At 42.3% G+C, this 19,347-nt stretch overlaps 1 protein-coding gene across 1 annotated transcript in view; it reads left to right on the top strand.

Annotated features, from left to right (window-relative positions):
• The window catches only part of BLTP3A (bridge-like lipid transfer protein family member 3A), a 69,501-nt gene that overhangs the window by 24,367 nt on the left and 25,787 nt on the right, over nucleotides 1-19,347 (top strand). The window contains exons 2-8 of the mRNA XM_012746746.3: nucleotides 8,000-8,162; nucleotides 8,264-8,302; nucleotides 9,007-9,098; nucleotides 15,191-15,380; nucleotides 15,683-15,823; nucleotides 16,269-16,439; nucleotides 17,165-17,357. Of these exons, the coding sequence (XP_012602200.1) occupies nucleotides 8,000-8,162; nucleotides 8,264-8,302; nucleotides 9,007-9,098; nucleotides 15,191-15,380; nucleotides 15,683-15,823; nucleotides 16,269-16,439; nucleotides 17,165-17,357 (989 nt within the window). The remainder of the gene's footprint in view (nucleotides 1-7,999; nucleotides 8,163-8,263; nucleotides 8,303-9,006; nucleotides 9,099-15,190; nucleotides 15,381-15,682; nucleotides 15,824-16,268; nucleotides 16,440-17,164; nucleotides 17,358-19,347) is intronic.

Here is a 19,347-nt window from a genome sequence, read left to right as displayed (position 1 = left end):
ACAGCTTTGTAGTATAGTTTGATATCTGGCATATTAATGCCTCCCATTTTGTTTTTGTTGCCTAGAATTGCTTTTGATATTCGGGGTCTTCTTTGGTTCCATACAAAGCGTAAAATTATTTTTTCTATATCTGTGAAGAATGCTGATGGAATTTTAATAGGTATTGCATTGAATCTGTAGATCAGTTTGGGTACTATAGACATTTTAATGATGTTGAGTCTGCGGATCCACGAGCATGGTATGGATTTCCATCTGTTTACATCCTCTGCTATTTACTTCCTCAGTGTTTCATAGTTCTCCTTGTAGAGGTCTTTCACCTCCTTGGTTAAGTATATTCCTAGATACTTTAATTTCTTTGTTGCTATTGTGAAGGGAATTGAGTCTTTGATTTGGTTCTCAATTAGATTGTTGTTGGCGTATATGAATGTCTCTGATTTCTGTGTATTGATTTTGTATCCTGAGACTTTACTAAATTCATTGATCAGTTCCAGGAGTTTCTTGGTTGAATCTTTGGGGTTTTCTAAATATAATATCATATCATCAGCAAACAGTGAAAGTTTGATCTCTTCTGCTCCTATTTGGATGCCTTTAATTCCATTTTCCTGTCTGATTGCTGTAGCCAGAACTTCCAGCACTATATTGAACAGAAGTGGAGATAGTGGGGAGCCTTGTCTGGTTCCAGTTCTAAGTGGGAATGATTTCAATTTTTCCCCATTCAGTATGATGTTGGCTATAGGTCTGTCATATATGGCTTGTATCATTTTTTGGTATGTCCCTTCTATGCCTATTTTCTTAAGTGTTCATATCATGAAAGGGTGTTGAATTTTGTCAAAAGCTTTTTCTGCATCTATTGAAAGAATCATGTGGTCTTTGTTTTTGCTTCTGTTTATGTGGTGAATTGCATTTATAGATTTACCTATGTTGAACCATCCCTGCATCCCTGGGATGAAGCCCACTTGGTCGTGATGGATTATTTTTTTGATAAGCATCTGGATTCTGTTAGGTAAGATTTTGTTGAAAATTTTTGCATCTATATTCATTAGGGATATTGGTCTGTAGTTTTCTTTTTTTGTTGCATCCTTTCCTGGTTTTGGTATCAGAGTAATACTCGCTTCATAAAAGGTGTCGGGGAGGTTTCCGTTCTTCTCGATGTTGTGGAATAGTTTCTACAAGATAGGTACTAGTTCTTCTTTGTAAGTGTGGTAAAATTCGCGTGTGAAACCATCTGGACCGGGACTTTTCTTTTTAGGGAGATTTTTAACTGCTGTTTCTATTTCAGCTGTTGAGATTGGTCTGTTCAGGGAATCTATTTCTTCCTGGTTGAGCCTAGGGAGGCTGTGTGTTTCTAGAAATTTGTCCATTTCCTCCACATTTTCCAGTTTGTGTGCATAAAGATTTTTGTAGTATTCATAAATTATGTCTTGTATCTCTTTGGGATCAGTTGTGATATCTCCTTTTTTGTTCCTGATGGAGCTTATTAGAGATTTCTCTTTTCTGCTTTTCGTTAGTTTAGCCAATGGCGTGTCAATTTTGTTTATTCTTTCAAAGAACCAACTTTTTGTTTTATTAATCTCCTGAATAGCTTCCCTGTTTTCAATTTCGTTTAGTTCTGATTTGATCTTGTTGATTTCACTTCTTCTGCTGGGTTTGGGGTTGGTCTGTTCTTCTTTTTCCAGCTCTTTGAGTCGTTTCATTAGATTGTCTATTTGTGATCTTTTTGTCTTTTGGTTATAGGCATTTATGGAGATAAACTTTCCTCTCAGAACTGCTTTAGCTGTGTCCCAGAGGATTTGATAACTTGTCTCTTCTCCATTGTCATTTTGTTCATAGAATTTTTTTATTTCCATCTTCATTTATGAAGTAATCATTTAGTAGGAGGTTGTTTAATTTCCACGTTTTTGTGTAGAAATGTGATTTTCTGTTAGGGTTGATTTCTACTTTTATTCCACTGTGATCCGAGAAGGTACATGGTATGATTTCTAGTTTTTTAAATTTCTTGAGATTTACTTTGTGTCCTAGGATATGGTCAATCTTAGAGAATGTCCCGTGAGCTGATGAGAAGAACGTATATTCAGTGGATTTTGGGTAGAATGTCCTGTAAATGTCAGTCAGACCCAATTGTTTCAGAGTTTTGTTTAAGTCCATTATTTGTTTATTAATTTTCTGTTTGGAGGATCTGTCTTGTGCTGTCAGTGGGGTGTTGAAATCTCTGGTGATTATGGGGTTGCTATTAATCCATTTGCTTAGATCCAGGAAGGTTTGCTTTATGAAACTGGGTGCACCTGAGTTGGGTGCATATATATTTAAAATTGTTATCTCTTCTTGTTGAAGTGTGCCCTTCACCATTATATAATGACCCTCTTTGTCTTTCACTACTTTTGTTGGTTTAAAAACTAAATCGTCTGAAATTAGAACTGCCACACCAGCCTTCTTTTGGCTTCCACTTGCCTGGAATACTGATCTCCACCCTTTTACTTTTAGTCTATATGCATCTTTGCAGATTAGATGTGTTTCCTGAATACAGCATATACTTGGCCTGTATTTTCTTATCCATTCAGCCAGCCTATGTCTTGAGTGGAGAGTTTAAGCCATTCACATTTATTGAGAGAACGGATAGGTAAGGTAGATTATTGTTCACTCTGTTGGGTTGGATGTTGTTGCTTTGATTTCTCTCTTGAGCCATTGTATTATCTGGCCTTTAATCTTTGGGTTTTGGTTGTTTTTATATTAGTGAGTTTTTATTATGGTTTTCCGTGGGTAACACTGTTTTGAGTACTTCTTGTAGGGCTGGTCTTGTCTTGGTGAATTCTCTGAGACTTTGCTTGTCTGAGAATGTCTTTATTTCTCCTTCATATACGAGGCTTAGTTTTGCAGGGAATAAGATTCTAGGCTGGGCATTGTTTTGTTTCAGAAGAGTGAGAATGGAGCCCCAGTTTCTCCTTGATTGTAAAGTCTCATTAGAGAAGTCTGGTATTATTCGAATTGGTTTTTCCTTGTATGTCACTTGCTTCTTTCGTCTTACAGCTCTTGGAAAGGCCTCTTTAGTTGATATTTTGGTCAGTCTGATAAATGCATGTCGTGACGTCTTCCTGTTTGCTTTGAATCTCCCAGGGGTCCTCTGAGCTTCTTGAACTTGTATATCGAGATTTTGAGCAAGGCCTGGGAAATTTTCCTCTATTATATCTTCAAATAGCTTTTCCAACCCTTGAGTGTTGTCTTCTTCCCCTTCTGGTAACCCTATGACCCTCACATTAGGTTTCTTCACATAATCCCATATCTCTTTGTAGGCTTTGCTCTTTTCTCTTGTTTCTCTGCTCTATCTCTGTGATGGTTTTATTTAGTTGGAGGGTGTTATCTTGAATCTCTGAGATTCTTTCTTCTGTTTGATCTACCCTGTTCTTGAGACTTTCCACTGTATTTTGTAGTTCCCTGCATTGATTCTTCATTTCCAGGAGTTTGGTTAAACTTTTCTTCATTGTGTCTGTTTCTTTAGTGAACTTTTGTTCTAGGTTGCAGGCTTTTTGTGGTTTCTTTGTGTTGGTTATTGAGTTGTTCTTGCAGGTCGGTAAGTGTTCTTATGATCCACATACGAAATTCCTCTTCTGTCATTTTGGTTGCCTGATTTTGGTTGGTGTCCATTTCTAGGGGGCTGGTGCTCCTCTTTAGGGGTGTGTTTTCCATTTGGTTCTTCATATTTCCTGAGTTCCTTCGCTGATTTCTTCCCATGTCGATCAGTTGTTGTTTCTTTCCTTTAGGTTTTTGTTTGGGTATTTACACGCCTTGTTTAGTTTCTGAGCCCGTAGGTAGTGTCTGTGGGTGAGATTTGACCACTCCCTGTATAATGAGTCAGTAGGTGCCATGAAAAGGCTGTGCAGGATGCCCTCCCTGTCAGTACGTGGTGCTTGCTTGGAGGAACTGGCTACGCTGTTGTTTTTGTGTCCTGTTATCAGCTCTTGTTCCTGTAGGGAGGCATTCTAGTGCCTTAGGTGGTCGGTGGGGCCCTGGGACTTCCTGGTGTGTCCTTTTCTCCCCCTCAGTGAGGACTGGTCTAGGAGAAAGTCTGGGTGGAGCTGGGTTGGGTAAGCCTGCCCTCAGGCACACCAATGCTGTTAGCAGGGGTCAAAGTTCTGTTCTCTGTCTCCAGGAAAAGCTGTCAGGGAGGGGCTGGAATGGCCCCCCGTCTGCGTGTGTTGGTGGGGCTGTCTGAGATCCGCAGTCTGAAGGGGCCTCGTTTCTTTCCACCCTCCCCAACTCTGCAGCTACTCCTGGGCCTCTGCCAGCAGGCCAGACCACACGCCACCAGGCCTCCCCAGACTGTGATGCTGGCGGGGAGGTCACCTGCGCAGGAACGCCACCTGGGCTGGGCGTACGGCCTCCTTTTGGGAGGAGGGTTGCCCTCTAGGACGCTGATCTGTCTGTCCCTAAAGGCACACACACCTCAGTAGGCTGTTCACATATATCCCTTCTGTGCCCCGGTCAATGCGAAACCTCGGTGCACGGGATCTGGTCCGCAGGTCTGACCTCTGGGTCCCAGAGTTCAAACTGTATCCCCACCATGGAGAGGCATGCCGGTCCCAATTCACCCACAGGGAGCCCACGCTGGGTCTATGTCTCTCAGCCTCAAGGTCTGCACCGTTCTCCTAGGATCACCGTGCCAGCAGCACCTGGGTGTGCTGGCGAGTAGGGAGCTCAGAGTCTGAGTTCCCCTTAGTCAGCTGTAGGGTCCCAAAAGGGAAGGTCCTATTCCCTGTAGGTGCCTCTGGCTGTGGCTGTATTGTCTCTCTGGGCAGCCGGGGGTAGGGTCGGTGGAGGGGAGAAGGAGGCAATATGGCGCCTGCCGCTCGGCTCGGGTCTGTGCACACGGAGGTGCCCTGAGGGATTTGGGATCCCGGTGCCGGGTCGCTGCAGGCTCACTACTAGCTGGCGGCGGCCGTCTCTGGGCTGGTGTCCACAGGTCTCTCCACCCGCTGGGGAGCCCACCAGCAGTCCCAGATGCAGGGGAGGGGAAACGGCAAAGCCACCTACCCTTCCCACTGGTCTCCGGGCTGCTCCGACGGTCTCAGCCTCCAGTTCTCCTCCCTAACCTCCTCCTGTGGAGTCTCCCTGGGTCTCAGGTACCCCTCCTTCCAGCCCTCGTCCGCTGTATGCTCGTCTTCTTGCTTCTTTTTTCTAATTTCTGCTAGAATCTGTCTTTTCTGCAGAGACACTTTGTCTGGTGGTGTTTCTCGTCCGCCATCTGGATCCCCCCCCCCCAGTGTTTATTTTCATTTTTATTTTATTTTTTTTTGAGACAGAGTCTCACGGGCTAGAGTGCTGTGTCGTCAGCCTAGCTCACAGCAACCTCAAACTCCTGTGCTCATTTGATCCTTCTGCCTTAGCCTCCCGAGTAGCTGGAACTTGCCTGGCTAATTTTTTCTATATATATTTTTAGTGGGCTAATTAATTTCTTTTCTATTTTTAGTAGAGACGGGATCTCGATCTTGCTCAGGCTGGTTTTGAACTCCTGACCTTGAGTGATCCTCCTGCCTCAGCCTTCTAGAGTGTTAGGATTACAGGCGTGAGCCACAGTGCTGGCCTATTAGGAAGTATTTAGATGGGCTTCTTTTCTCTTTGACCAGTCTCTCATACCAGTCCTATTTCCTGGTATGTAGCTGTTCCTTTCAGGAAAAGGAATGAGAAAGCCATTTCTTTCAGGAAAAGAAAGAATTCTTTTTCCCTCTATGGCAAGTTAGTTTTCAGAGGAAAGAAGCCATTTATAGAAAGCGTGTCTTTTTGGTTCAGAGACTAAAGTTAGCTCATAGTTAGTAAACATTGATTTAAAAAAATTTTTTTTCTAGTGAATTAAAATCATTAAAAAATGTATAAGAGTCTGGGATTTTATTTTTTACCTTACTTAGAAGCTAGCAATTAGCTGTTACTATTTCATGGATGCCAGCAGACAACACAAGACTCCTGGATCAGAAACAGAGGGCTTTGTTATCAAAGCCTGTTATTAGTGGCCTAGCAAGCAGAATAAGCATAATGGTTGTATCACTTTTCCTCCCCCCTCCAAGGCCTATGGGAGTGACATGAATGGGCCCAGATGGATGCCTGCACATGTGCTATAGGAATGGAACACTGAGCTTGAAGAATCTATTGCTTTTATTAGTAAATGGTAAACAAAGCCGTTCTCTGTCCTAGTGGGAAAGATTACTTCATCCCTCAAAGCTGCTCTCTGTAAATGCAGTCCTGAGAAGTGGTCTGAATAAGGAGTGGTTAGGGCCACGCATATGTTAAAGCCACAGCAGGATTTCGGTCTAGGTCCAGTTGCTTTTTTCCCCCACAAAGATCCAGTTGATCCAGTGAGACAAAGAGGATTACCAAGGAAAAAAGGAATTTTTAATACAACAGACATCTTATCTGGAGAACAGGAGAAGCTGCCTCCAATCCCCCTCTCTGACTAAGGGAGATTGTGAGCCACAAGGAGGGGTCACATGGCTTGGGGCAGGTTATGGCGTAACTAGCAAGGGGCTGCAGTGGATTGGCGGCAAGTTGTGGGAGATGGTGAATCTTGGGGTCAGGAAGTCTGCCCAGGGGACTTCAGAATCTCACCTCCTATGTCTTGCAGAAAATCCACTATTTCTGGGAAACAACTCAAAAACTGTTTTTTCCAGTAGTGTTAAAAAAATGTAATGGCTTGCTTGAGATATCCTGGGCTGTTCCCCTCCCCTACTTTTATTTGGACCATCTCTTTGTCTTCATTTCTGTTATCTCTATCTTGTTCAGTTTTGATTCTTTTCTGTGTGTGGGTCCTTTCCCAGGAAGGAACTTTGGAAGGTTAGTTTCCTGAGTTTATAGGGGTAGACTGCTCCAGCTCCTTGGGCTCTCACTAGGGATCCCTTGCAGTGGACAAAACCCCTCCCAGTTTCAGTTACTGTTCTCAGATTGGCCCATGTTGCTTTTTATTTAATACTTACTGGTGGTCTTGGCTCTTCTCAGGTTCATCAGATGCCCTTTTGCTTCCCTATACTTTGTTCCAGACAACTGCTTATAGCACTCATGTCTTGTAGCTATTGATGGTTTTTTCCCACCTCTTTGTATATGGAGATTTATGAGAATACTTTATCTTCTGTTTTGTTTTAGATGTTATCCATGGACTTCCTGTCTGGTTATATAGTTGCTCTGTGTGTTTTTATGTGGAGATTCAGCAATATTATATCAAAAAGGCTTTGTTGTCACTGCTATAGCCATTTCCCCAGGATCCCCTTTGTAGGTTCTTGAGCAGGATAATGACATAATCCTAAGTGGAAAAATAGGTCTTACCTAACATCTTACCTGTTGTAGAGATAGTGAGGTCATTAGTTCACATTTGTTCTGGCTGGTCCAAGTGGAGTGATGTTTACAACTAATTGATTGAACCAGTTACAGATATTTGAACCAGTTCAGTTGAACCAGTTACAGATATTTTTGTTTCTTCTTCACTCCCATTGTTTCACCTGACTAGCTTTAAAAAAATTTTGTTCTTTAATGTTCTCTTGTCTCCAAATTTAGAAGTGTTATTGGCTATAATGCCCATTTAACAGATTCCCCTGGGCCGGGCATGGTGGCTCACACCTGTAATCCTAGCACTCTGGAAAGCTGAGGCGGGAGGATTGCTCAAGGTCAGGAGTTGGAGACTAGCCTGAGCAAGAGCGAGACCCCGGCTCTACTAAAAATAGAAAGAAATTAATTGGCCAACTAAAAATATAGAAAAAATATAGAAAAATATAGAAAAAAATATAGAAAAAAAATATAGAAAAAAAAGGCTGGGCATGGTGGCTGCATGCCTGTAGTCTCAGCTACTCAGGAGGCTGAGGCAGGAGGATCGCTTAAGCCCAGGAGTTTGAGGTTGCTATGTGCTAGGCTGACGCCATAGCACTCTAGCCCGGGCAACAGAGTGAGACTCTGTTTCAAAAAAAATCCAAAAAACAAAGACAGATTCCCCTGGGAAATAATAGTTTCTTAACATCACTCTTTTCAGGTTCACTAAGAATCTTTCCCCGGACAAAATCAACTTGAGCACTCTGAAAGGGGAGGGTCAACTGACCAACCTAGAGCTGGATGAAGAGGTTCTACAGAATGTGCTGGAGCTGCCCACCTGGTTAGCCATCACTCGGGTCTACTGCAACAAGGCCTCCATCCGGGTGAGGATGAGGGTCAGGGTGCTGCTGCTGTCTGTGGTTAGTAGGCCTGCCTTCTTGAGTGGCAGCTCCCACAGCCCTGATACTTTACTTTCCTCTTTCAGATCCAGTGGACAAAGTTGAAGACACACCCAATTTGCTTGGTAATGGCCTTTCTTGATTACAAGTAATCAAATGGGGGTGGCTGGGATGGGTTTTTAAAAGATAGGAGAGAAGATGATAGGCTGACTCTTTTAGGAGGGGTGAGTGCTTCTTTGTGGCCCTGTGAGCGTCTCTCTGACACAGAGTGATTATTGTCTGGGCTTATTCTGGAACTGTTGTGCAGTATAGGAATTAGCACTGAGACCCAAGACTCAGGACTCCTGAGTTGTTTTCTTGGACTTTGTGTAGCAATTTTTTTTGCCTAGACTCTACCCTAGACTTTGCTATTTTCCCTTGGAATCATGTCAGAGGAAAAATTAGAAGTTTAGCTTATGTTGCCTATTGGGTGATTATCAGCTCAACTCCCTTCTGGAATTGATTGATGTATATCTTTATCTCAAAGACTGGAATCCCTAGAAATAGTAGTATCCCTGTAACTTGAATTTGTGTTTTGTCTTTCTGCTATGAGCTCATCCTACGCTTGTCATGGGGTTCTGCTGTTAATGGAAATTGGGGAAGATGAAGCCTCTCTTTGCATTTTAGTTTGTTCATTCATTCAGCAAATATTTATTGTCTGCCCACTGTGGATGCAGCACTCAACGAGGCACTGGAGCACAGAAATGAATACGATTTGATCTGTGCTGTCTTCCTTTGTGCTGTGTGTGTTTTTATGCAGATGCTTAGCTTTCCATGAATTTTATTTTAGTGTCTAGACAAGGTAGAAGTGGAGATGAAGACCTGTGAGGATCCTCGGCCCCCCAATGGACAGTCTCCCATTGCCCTGGCTTCAGGACAGAGGTTAGTTGCTTTGAGTTCTGTTATTTCCAACATATTAATTGTTCCAGTTACCCTTTTAGTTAAAAAATGAAAAATTTTTTTTGGCCGGGCGCAGTGGCTCACGCCTGTAATCCTAGCACTCTGAGAGGCCGAGGCGGGCGGATCATTTGAGCTCAAGAGTTCGAGACTAGCTTGAGCAAGAGTGAGACTTCATCTCTACTATAAATAGAGAGAAATTAGCCAAACAACTAAAAATAGAAAAAATTAGCCAGGTACAGTGACGTGTGCCTGTAGTCCCAGCTGCTCGGGAGGCTAAGGCAGGAGGATTGCTTGAGCCCAGGAGTTTGAGGTTGCTGTGAGCCTGGCTGATGCCACGGCACTCTAGCTGGGCAACAGAGTGAGACTCTGTCTCAAAAAAATAAAATAAAATAACTAAAAATAAAAAATAAAAATTTTTATTTTAGAAATTTAAAAACATATACTGAAGTAGAGAGAATAATATAATAAATCTCTATAAACTCAAGATCTAACTTCAACAATTATCAACATTTTTCCATTCTTTTTTTATCTTTCTCCTGCCACATTTTGTTTGTGTGTGTGTGTGTATGCTTACACTATAGTACTTGAAAGCAAATCCCAGATGCCACATGATTCCACCTGTAAATACTTCCATATCATGTGTCTTTAACATACATGGATTGGACATAAAACAATACTACTCATATTCAAAAGAATTAACAGAATTTCTTAATATCATTGAATACCTATTTCATAATCAATTTTCCTGAATTATTTTTTAACAGTACAGTGTGGATCAATGTATACTGTCCAAATATATAGTGTCCACACTATACATTTGGATGATAGGTGTTTTAAAGCGTTTTAATTATATATAGCTCCCAACAGATACATACATATATATATATATATATATATATTTTTTTTTTTTTTTTTTTTTTTTTTTGAGACAGAGTCTCACTTTGTTGCCCAGGCTAGAGTGAGTGCCGTGGCATCAGCCTAGCTCACAGCAACCTCAAAGTCCTGGGCTCAAGCGATCCGTCTGCCTCAGCCTCCTGAGTAGCTGGGACTACAGGCATGCACCACCATGCCCAGCTAATTTTTTGTATATATATTAGTTGGCCAATTAATTTCTTTCTAGTTATAGTAGAGACGGGGTCTCGCTTTAGCCCACGCTGGTTTTGAACTCCTGACCTTGAGCAATCTGCCCGCCTCGGCCTCCCAGAGAGCTAGGATTACAGGCATGAGCCACCACGCCTGGCCCAAACATATATTTTTTAATATGCCATTTATTCTTTGTAGAAATTAGATAATTTTTTCTAAAGAATTTCCCCTCATTTTGTATTTTGGCTGATTATACCCTCAAGATATCATTTAAAATATTTCTCATTTAATCTGTTAGTTAAAGGCTTGACCTCATTCAATTTTGCCCTTTTTGTTTTCTTGGTACTTCCAAGGGATGAGGGATCTCTCTCTGGCCTCCTTTGTAAAGACATCAGACCCATTCATGAGGCAAACCCCTCATGATCTAAATACCTGCTAAAGTCCCATCTCCTAAAACTGTCACATTGGGTGTTAGGTTTCAACATATGATGAATTTTGGAGGGGACATAAACGTTCAGACCATAGCACTGAGTAATAGTACATTGTACAGATATACAATTTGTTTATGCATTCACTTGCTGATGGTCATTTTATTTCCATTTTTTGGCTATTGTGAATAATGTTGCTGTGAACATTCATATATAAATTTTTATGTGGTCATGTGCTTTTATTTCTCTTGGCTAAATAAATACCTAGGAATCGAATAGTTGAGTGATATGGTAGGGAAAGATTTAACTTTTTAAGAAACTGTCAAAGTTTTCCAGAGTGGTTTACTATTTTATATTCTTTTTACATTTTACATCCTTTTTACCTGCTTTACTTTTTATATCTTTTAACCCTGAATTTACATTTAATTTAAAAATATGTTTTGTATGCCATACCTTTACAGTCATTATTCTTTTTAATGTTTAGCTCTCCCTATCTGTGAGCTTTTCTGTGTGAGCTCCTGTATCCTTTTGACAAAACCCCAGGAATCTTCCTGCTTTTTTTTTTTTTTCGAGACAGAGTCTCACTCTGTTGCCCAGGTTAGAGTGAGTGCCGTGGTGTCAGCCTAGCTCACAGCAAGCTCAAAATTCTGTGCTCAAGCAATCCTTCTGCCTCAGCCTCCCTAGTAGCTGGGACTACAGGCATGTTCCACCATGCCCGGCTAATTTTTTCTATATATTTTTAGTTGGCCAATTAATTTCTTTCTATTTTTAGTAGAGACAGGGTCTCACTCTTGCTCAGGCTGATCTTGAACTCCTGAGCTCAAATGATCCACCAGCCTCAGCCTCTCTGAGTGCTGGGATTACAGGCGTGAACCACTGTGCCGGCCTTCTCAATGTAGTTTTTATTTATAAGTGAGCTTAAGCATCATTTTATGTTTAATATCTATTTGCATTTATTTTTCTTTGAACTGTCCATACTTTGTCCCATTTTTATTGGTTTCTTGGTCTTTTTCATCTCAGTTTTTTGAAATTCTTTATACATTAGGGATATTAATCCTTTGTGATATAAATTGCATATATATATATATATATATATTTGGTTGGAATTCAGTTTGAATTTCCAGACCTCCTTTTTGTCTGTCTTAATGAGAAGTGATTTCACCTACATGACAGGAATTGCTTTATTTTCCACATCTAGAGGGAAAGATGTCGTTTGTCCCTCTCCCTTTGCCGTTTCCAGCCTCTCACTGGGGAAGTACAGCTGTGCTGTTTGGGAAATACAGTTGACCCTTGAGGAACGCAGGTTTAAACTGTGTGTGTCCAAGATGGTTTTTTCCAACCAAATGAGGATAGAAAATATTGTTGGGCAGGAGAGCAGGGTAGTGGTGGTCGTGCTGGAGGTCAGCAGAAACCATATACTTTGAAGGCCGACTTTTCCTATGTGTGTGTATATACATATACATATACATATACATATACATATACATATACATATGCTCCTCAGGGTTCCTCAGGGCTAAGCGCAGACTTGAGTATGTGCAGGTTTTCATATACGCGAGGTGGCAGGGAGTGGTGTCCTGTAACCAATCTTTTCCCCGCCCCTGTATACTAAGAGACAACTGTATTTGTCAGGGTAGAGGTGGGACTATTCTTCAGTAGATTTCACAATATTAAATATCTTACTCTAGCCTGGGCCACAGATTGAGACCTTGTCTCTAAAAAGAAGAAAAAAAGAAAATTTTCTTACTTGCCTGTACTTCTTTTATCTTTCCACTCCTTTTGCAGAGTATGCTTAGTCTTTGGAGATTTTATAGAAACCTTGTATGTTCTTTCTGTACTTATATCTCCTTTAACAGACAATATCTAAATATTTATTCAGGTAGTTTATGGGCTATAAAAAAGATTTATCAATTTATTCCTTCTAATAGGAGGGAGATTGTTTCTAGGTCAGCTCTTTTTGTTTTATTTCATTCTTTAAAAAAACAATTCCAGCCGGGCGCGGTGGCTCACGCCTGTAATCCTAGCACTCTGGGAGGCTGAGGCGGGCGGATTGCTCGAGGTCAGGAGTTCGAAACCAGCCTGAGCAAGAGCGAGACCCTGTCTCTACTATAAATAGAAAGAAATTAATTGGCCAACTAATATATATATAAAATTAGCCGGGCATGGTGGCGCATGCCTGTAGTCCCAGCTACTCGGGAGGCTGAGCCAGCAGGATTGCTTGAGCCCAGGAGTTTGAGGTTGCTGTGAGCTAGGCTGACGCCACGGCACTCACTCTAGCCTGGGCAACAAGCGAGACTCTGTCTCAAAAAAAAAAAAAAAAAAAAAACAATTCCTATTAAAAAGAGTACTGTAAGACCGGGCGCGGTGGCTCACGCCTGTAATCCTAGCTCTCTGGGAGGCCGAGGCGGGCGGATTGCTCAAGGTCAGGAGTTCAAAACCAGCCTGAGCAAGAACGAGACCCCATCTCTACTATAAATAGAAAGAAATTAATTGGCCAACTGATAATGTATATAAAAAAAATTAGCCGGGCATGGTGGCGCATGCCTGTAGTCCCAGCTACTCAGGAGGCTGAGGCAGAAGGATCTCTCGAGCCCAGGAGATTGAGGTTGCTGTGAGCTAGGCTGACGCCACGGCACTCACTCTAGCCTGGACAACAAAGCGAGACTCTGTCTCAAAAAAAAAAAAAAAAAGAGTACTGTAACTGGATGCAGTGGCTCATTCCTGTAATCCCAACAACTCAGTAGGCTGAGGCAGGGGGATCACTTGAGCCCAAGAATTCAAAACCACCCCGGGCAACATAGTGAGATCTTGTCTTTAGAAAAATTAGCAGGGGTTAGTGGCACACACCTATAGTCCCAGCTACTTGGGAGGCTAAGGTAAGAGGATCACTTGGGCCCAGCCAAGCAAAACCTGGGCAAAACCTTGCAATTGGTTTATGAAAATCTAGCACCACTTATATTTTCCTGGATTGCACTTGAGCCCATTATTCGAAGTGAGGTGACACAAGATCGGAAGAATGGGCCCCACGTGTACTTGCCATCAAATTGTACTGACTGATTAACACTGTGGTGCTGGCATGGTGGTAGTGTTCACCAGGGATTAGGGGGGTTGTGGGCGTAGACTCACAACTGTGGGACGCAGTGAGCATTGTAGAGGGGAAGGACATGCCTCTAACCCTTGCTAGGGAGAGGCAAAGTTATAAAATGTAACAACAACAACAAAAAGGAATGTAAACATTAAGCAAATGAGGGTTAAAGTCCTTTCTTGTCACATTTATACTTAGTAGTATTTTGTTATGACAGAAATGTGTTTTGACAAATTTTGGTTATATGACGGTCCCTTGAGATATGATTATTTGAAGATATTATGTATCCTTAATCTTTTTTTTTTATATTTTTGAGACGGAGTCTTGCTTTGTTGCCCAGGTTAGAGTGAGTGCCGTGGCGTCAGCCTAGCTCATAGCAACCTCAAACTCCTGGGCTCAACCAATCCTACTGTCTCAGCCTCCCGAGTAGCTGGGACTATAGGCATGCGCCAGCATGCCCGGCTGATTTTTTCTATATATATTATTTGGCCAATTAACGGGGTCTCGTTCTTGCTCAGGCTGGTTTCGAACTCCTGACCTCGAGCAATCCTCCCGCCTCGGCCTCCCAGAGTGGTAGGATTACAGGCGTGAGCCACCACGTCCGGCCTGTATTCTTAATCTTTATTTTTTTTTATTTATTTTTTATGTTTTTCTCTTTTTCATTTTACATTTTTTTCTTTCTTTTGTTGTGCTAAGAACATGTGATCTCTAAATGTATCCTAATCTTAAGGCTATGTATACACAATGTTTGTTATAGAAAGTATATTTGCTTATTTTTTTATAATGAATATACCACCATTGTGATAATTAAAAAAAAAGAACCGTGAGTTGGTTTGTGAAAATCCTACTTGTTGATGTTCTTATTGTTGTTAATACAATTAATATGGACAAATTAATTCTCGAAATGTGGATTAAATAGAAGTCAATAAATTTCATTTTGCATTAAATTTTTCATTAAATTAGAAAGTATTGGCTGGGTGTGGTGGCTCACACCTGTAATCCTAGCACTCTGGGAGGCCAAGGCAGGCGGACTGCTCAAGGTCAGGAGTTCAAAACCAGCCTGAGCAAGAGTGAGACCCTGTCTCTACTAAAAATAGAAAGAAATTAATTGGCCAACTAAAAATATATGTAAAAAATTAGCCGGCCATGGTGGCGCATGCCTGTAGTCCTAGCTACTGGGGAGGCTGAGGCAGAAGGATTGCTTGAGCCCAGGAGTTTGAGGTTGCTGTGAGCTAGGCTGATACCACAGCACTCTAGCCCAGGCAACAGAGTGAGACTCTGTCTCAGAAAAAGAGAGAGAAAAGAAAGGATCATTTTGTTTTCAAAGTTTTTGTTCTGTTTTTGTAATAAAACATCATGGCCTCAAGGAAAAACATTTTTTTGTAGTGTGTCAGTGTGTTAAACTGATGTCTTCTGGTGTGAAGACTGTGCATACAGCTCACATGATTCTGACCACTGGTGCACCTTATTTGTTGTAGTGAATATGGCTTTGCTGAAAAGGTGGTGGAGGGGATGTTCATCATTGTCAATTCCATCACCATCAAGATTCATTCCAAGGCCTTCCACGCTTCTTTTGAATTGTGGCAGCTCCAGGGCTATAGTGTCAACCCCAGCTGGCAGCAAAGTGACCTTCGCTTCACTCGCATCACTGACCCCCACCGAGGAGAGGTAACAGCCTGTCACTGTCAGGGGAGAGGGCAGCGGATTCAAAGTAGGACTGATACTTAAAAAATGTTATTCCTGCCTTGGGGATTTTCTGAAATGTTCCCCATTCCTGGGAACCGCAGAATCCTTTCTGTTCAGTGTTGCTGCTATATCCTTTCCTCATTTATGGCTCTCTGAGTGAGAGCCTGTTGTTAGGATCGCAGCTGAGATGGCGAGAGTATCTACCTTGCCAGTCCTTTTCCCTTGGTCTTCCTGCCTCGTGGTTAATGTCATCCACAGAATTAAGGGATTTTACTTTCACTCAGGTTTTAACATTTAAGGAAATAACTTGGCAAACACTTCGAATTGAGGCAGATGCTACAGACAGTGGTGATCAGGACCCAGTAACCACTCCATTGAGGCTTATTACCAACCAAGGCAGAATCCAAATAGCCCTCAAGAGAAGAGTAAGTATGTTCTCTATCCTCATGAAAACGTCTGTCTTTTGTTCTCCTAGACACCCTGGGAGTTGGTATTCTTTCATTATTTGATATGTTACTGGCCTCTGGAATGTCATTTGAAGTGGGAGGGCCTGTACTTCAGTGTTGCCTAATACCAACTAGTAAGAGAACATTTCCACCTCCCTGTTTGCTTAGTTTGGAAACCATATTTTTTCACCTATATGTAGGGTCACTGACATAGGCAGCTGGCAGGTAACTGTGGCTCCTTTTTGTTAATTAAGCAAACTTTAGTAGTTTTGTAAGAAATTGGCTCTCCACAGTGCTGATGCTTTCCTTTCACATACTGGAGATGGAAAAGCCACCTCTGAATTTGATTGTGCATCAGTCACTTTGAGGAGTTGGAATGATACAAGATGATAAACCCCATGTTTTCTGTGGCCCACCTCCATAGACCAAAGATTGCAATGTGATAGCTTCCAAACTGATGTTCCTGTTGGATGACCTACTCTGGGTGCTGACTGACTCACAGCTCAAAGCTATGATGAAGTATGCAGAGTCGCTGAGTGAAGCCATGGAGAAGTCAGCCCAGCAAAGAAAGAGCCTGGCCCCTGAACCTGTACAGGTTGGAGACAAAACAGACACCCTTGGTAGGGCTAGGGAGACCTAGTAGGCCAGACCTAACTTGTACTAATGTAGGTAGGATCTAGACTTTATTTGGGGTAATTGTTATTTACTTCTGGGAGTTCATAGGCTTTGCCTGTACCTCCTATTTTTCATTTATTCTGTTCATAGGGTACTCCCAAGTGTGTTAGGTATACAATGTGAGCCACTGGAGAGGAAAAATGGAACAAGTTCTTGTTCCTGTCCTTGAGGCTCTCACTGTCTTGAACGATGGACCATAAATGAGTTATTACAGTCTGTTGTGATAAGTGCCATAGTAGAGGTAAACACTAAGTAGTAGTAGAGGTAAACACTAAGCCAGGAGAGCACAAAAAAGAGACATCTAACTACCCATGCTGAAAGAGCATTTAGGGAAGTCTTCCCAGAGGAGGTGTTTTAGCATCAGTTAGGTAAGTCCTGATGGGGGAGAGGTTGGAGGGCAATTCAAACCTCAGAACAGTTACTAGACTGTTACTATCGGACAGTTACCAGACTAATTATAATTAGGCTTTTGGAGTTTGGGTTATTTAGTTGTGAGAAATCTCAGTGAGTTACCAGGCAAACATTTATGAGAGGGAAGAAGCATCTTCCTAAACTGTGGTTTTATTCAGGCTATACTAAAGCTTAAAGCCTGTAAAGGAGCCTCTTGAGGTCTGGACTTCTTGTTTTTCTCTCTATCATGTGTAGATCACTCCACCTGCTCCAAGTGCCCAGCAGTCCTGGGCCCAGGCATTTGGGGGCAGCCAGGCCAACAGCAATAGCAGCAGCAGCCGCCTCAGCCAGTACTTTGAGAAATTTGATGTGAAAGAGTCCTCCTACCATCTGCTCATCTCCCGCCTGGACCTGCACATTTGTGATGATAGCCAGTCCCGAGAGCCAGGTACTCCAGCAGCCTGGGCTGGGTGGTCCACATCATTGTCTAGCTCTGGGAAAAGCCTGGAAATGAAGGCTCTTTTGCAGAGATGCTGTGGAGAACTTTGGTTGGCTTCCCTTAATTATGGTATTCTCGAGCCTCAGCCCTCTTGTGGTTAGTTTGAGGCAATGCTTTTCAGCCCTTAGGATGCAGTAGAACCACTTCTCATACTTAATGAAATACCTCTCTCCAAACCTTACTAAATCAGAATTTTCAGTAGTAGAGTTCAAGTGGTGGCAGTGTGAACTTATCCCACCTCCCCAAAGTCCCTTAGGCAATGCTAATACTTGCCAGAGGTTGAGAGGTTACTTACTTAATGGAGTAAGATCTTTAGGGAAGTTAATTCAACTATAGGAAACCTCAGAATTTTCAGATTTTTGAGTCATTTTAAGTATTGTGTGTAAATGTGCTCTTCCCAAGCAAGGAGGTTATGCTTGTGTTCTTGTCATACTCAGAGCAGTTGGGGTTATATACACATATACATTTATTCAGAATGAAAAAAAGTAATTGACTCATTTCTTTTTTTTGAGTCAGAATCTTAATCTGTTGCCCGGCGTGGCGTCAGCCTAGCTCACAGTAACCTCAAACTCCTGGGCTCAAGTGATCCTCTTGCCTCAGCCTCCTGAGTAGCTGGGACTACAGGCGTGTGCCACCATGCCCGGCTAATTTTTTACATATATTTTCAGTTGGCCAATTAATTTATTTCTATTTTTAGTAGAGACGGGGTCTCCCTCTTGCTCAGGCTGGTTTTGAACTCCTGACCTTGAGCAATCATCCTGCCTCAGCCCCCAGAAGGCTAGGATTACAGGTGTGAGCCACCATGCCAGGCCCTCATTTCTTTTCTTTATGAGCCTTGGGTAAATCACTTAACCTCTTTGAGTTTCCTCATTTGTGAAATTGAGTTAAATCATATCTTAAGTCATTCACCTCAAAGATTGAGTTAAATCACATCTTACTCATTTATCCCAGTAGTCTCAAATGAGATAATATGCTGAATTTGGAGGACCTTAATTATGGGCAAATATTAAGTATTATTACTCTGCTGCTTGTTCTTTCAATGTTATCTCTATGTTCCTTTTTCTTTTTTTTTTTTAGAGACAGGGTCTTGCTCTGTTGCCCAGCTAGAGTGCAGTGGTGTAGTCATAGCTCACTGCACTTGTGAACTCTTGGGCTCGAGTGATACTCTTACCTAAGCCTCCTCCACGCGTGTGCCACCACGTTCAGCTAACTTACTCAATTTTTTGTAGAGACAGGATCTTGCTTTGTTGCCCAGGCTGGCCTCAAACTCCTGGCCTCAAGTGATCCTCCCACCTTGGTCCCTTAAAGTGCTGGGACTACAGGTGTGAGCCACCATGCCCAGCCTTTGTTGTTCCCTTTATACTCCCCTTCGTCACCAGCTCTTGGGTTTGATGCTAACGTATGGTAGAGTTTTCTCTTGCCGCTTTATCTTTTCTGAAGGCTGTGTTTGCCATTTATTTATTTATTATTTATTTATTTATTTATTTATTTATTTATTTATTTTGAGACAGAGTCTCCCTTTGATGCCCAGGCTAGAGTGAGTGCCATGGCATCAGCCGAGCTCACAGCAACCTCAAACTCCTGAGCTCAAGCGATCCTTCTGCCTCAGCCTCCCGAGTAGCTGGGACTACAGGCATGTGCCACCATGCCAGGCTAATTTTTTCTATATATATTAGTTGGCCAATTAATTTCTTTCTATTTATAGTAGAAACAGGGTCTCACTCTTGCTCAGGCTGGTTTCGAACTCCTGACCTCGAGCAATCCGCCCGCCTCGGCCTCCCAGAGTGCTAGGATTATAGGTATGAGCCACCGCGCCCAGCCTGTGTTTGCCTTTTAATATTAAATAAGACCTAGACTCAGTTTCCTTGGGAGACCTACCAGTTCTTTTCTTTTCTTCCTGGGGGCACCGAGCAGCTCTGCCTCTGCTGCTTAGCTATTC

This window comes from Microcebus murinus, chromosome 5 (assembly GCF_040939455.1).
Source record: "Microcebus murinus isolate Inina chromosome 5, M.murinus_Inina_mat1.0, whole genome shotgun sequence".
NCBI lineage: Eukaryota > Metazoa > Chordata > Mammalia > Primates > Cheirogaleidae > Microcebus > Microcebus murinus.
Note: the sequence above shows the minus strand (reverse complement) of the source record. Positions and strands in the feature narration are given on the sequence as shown.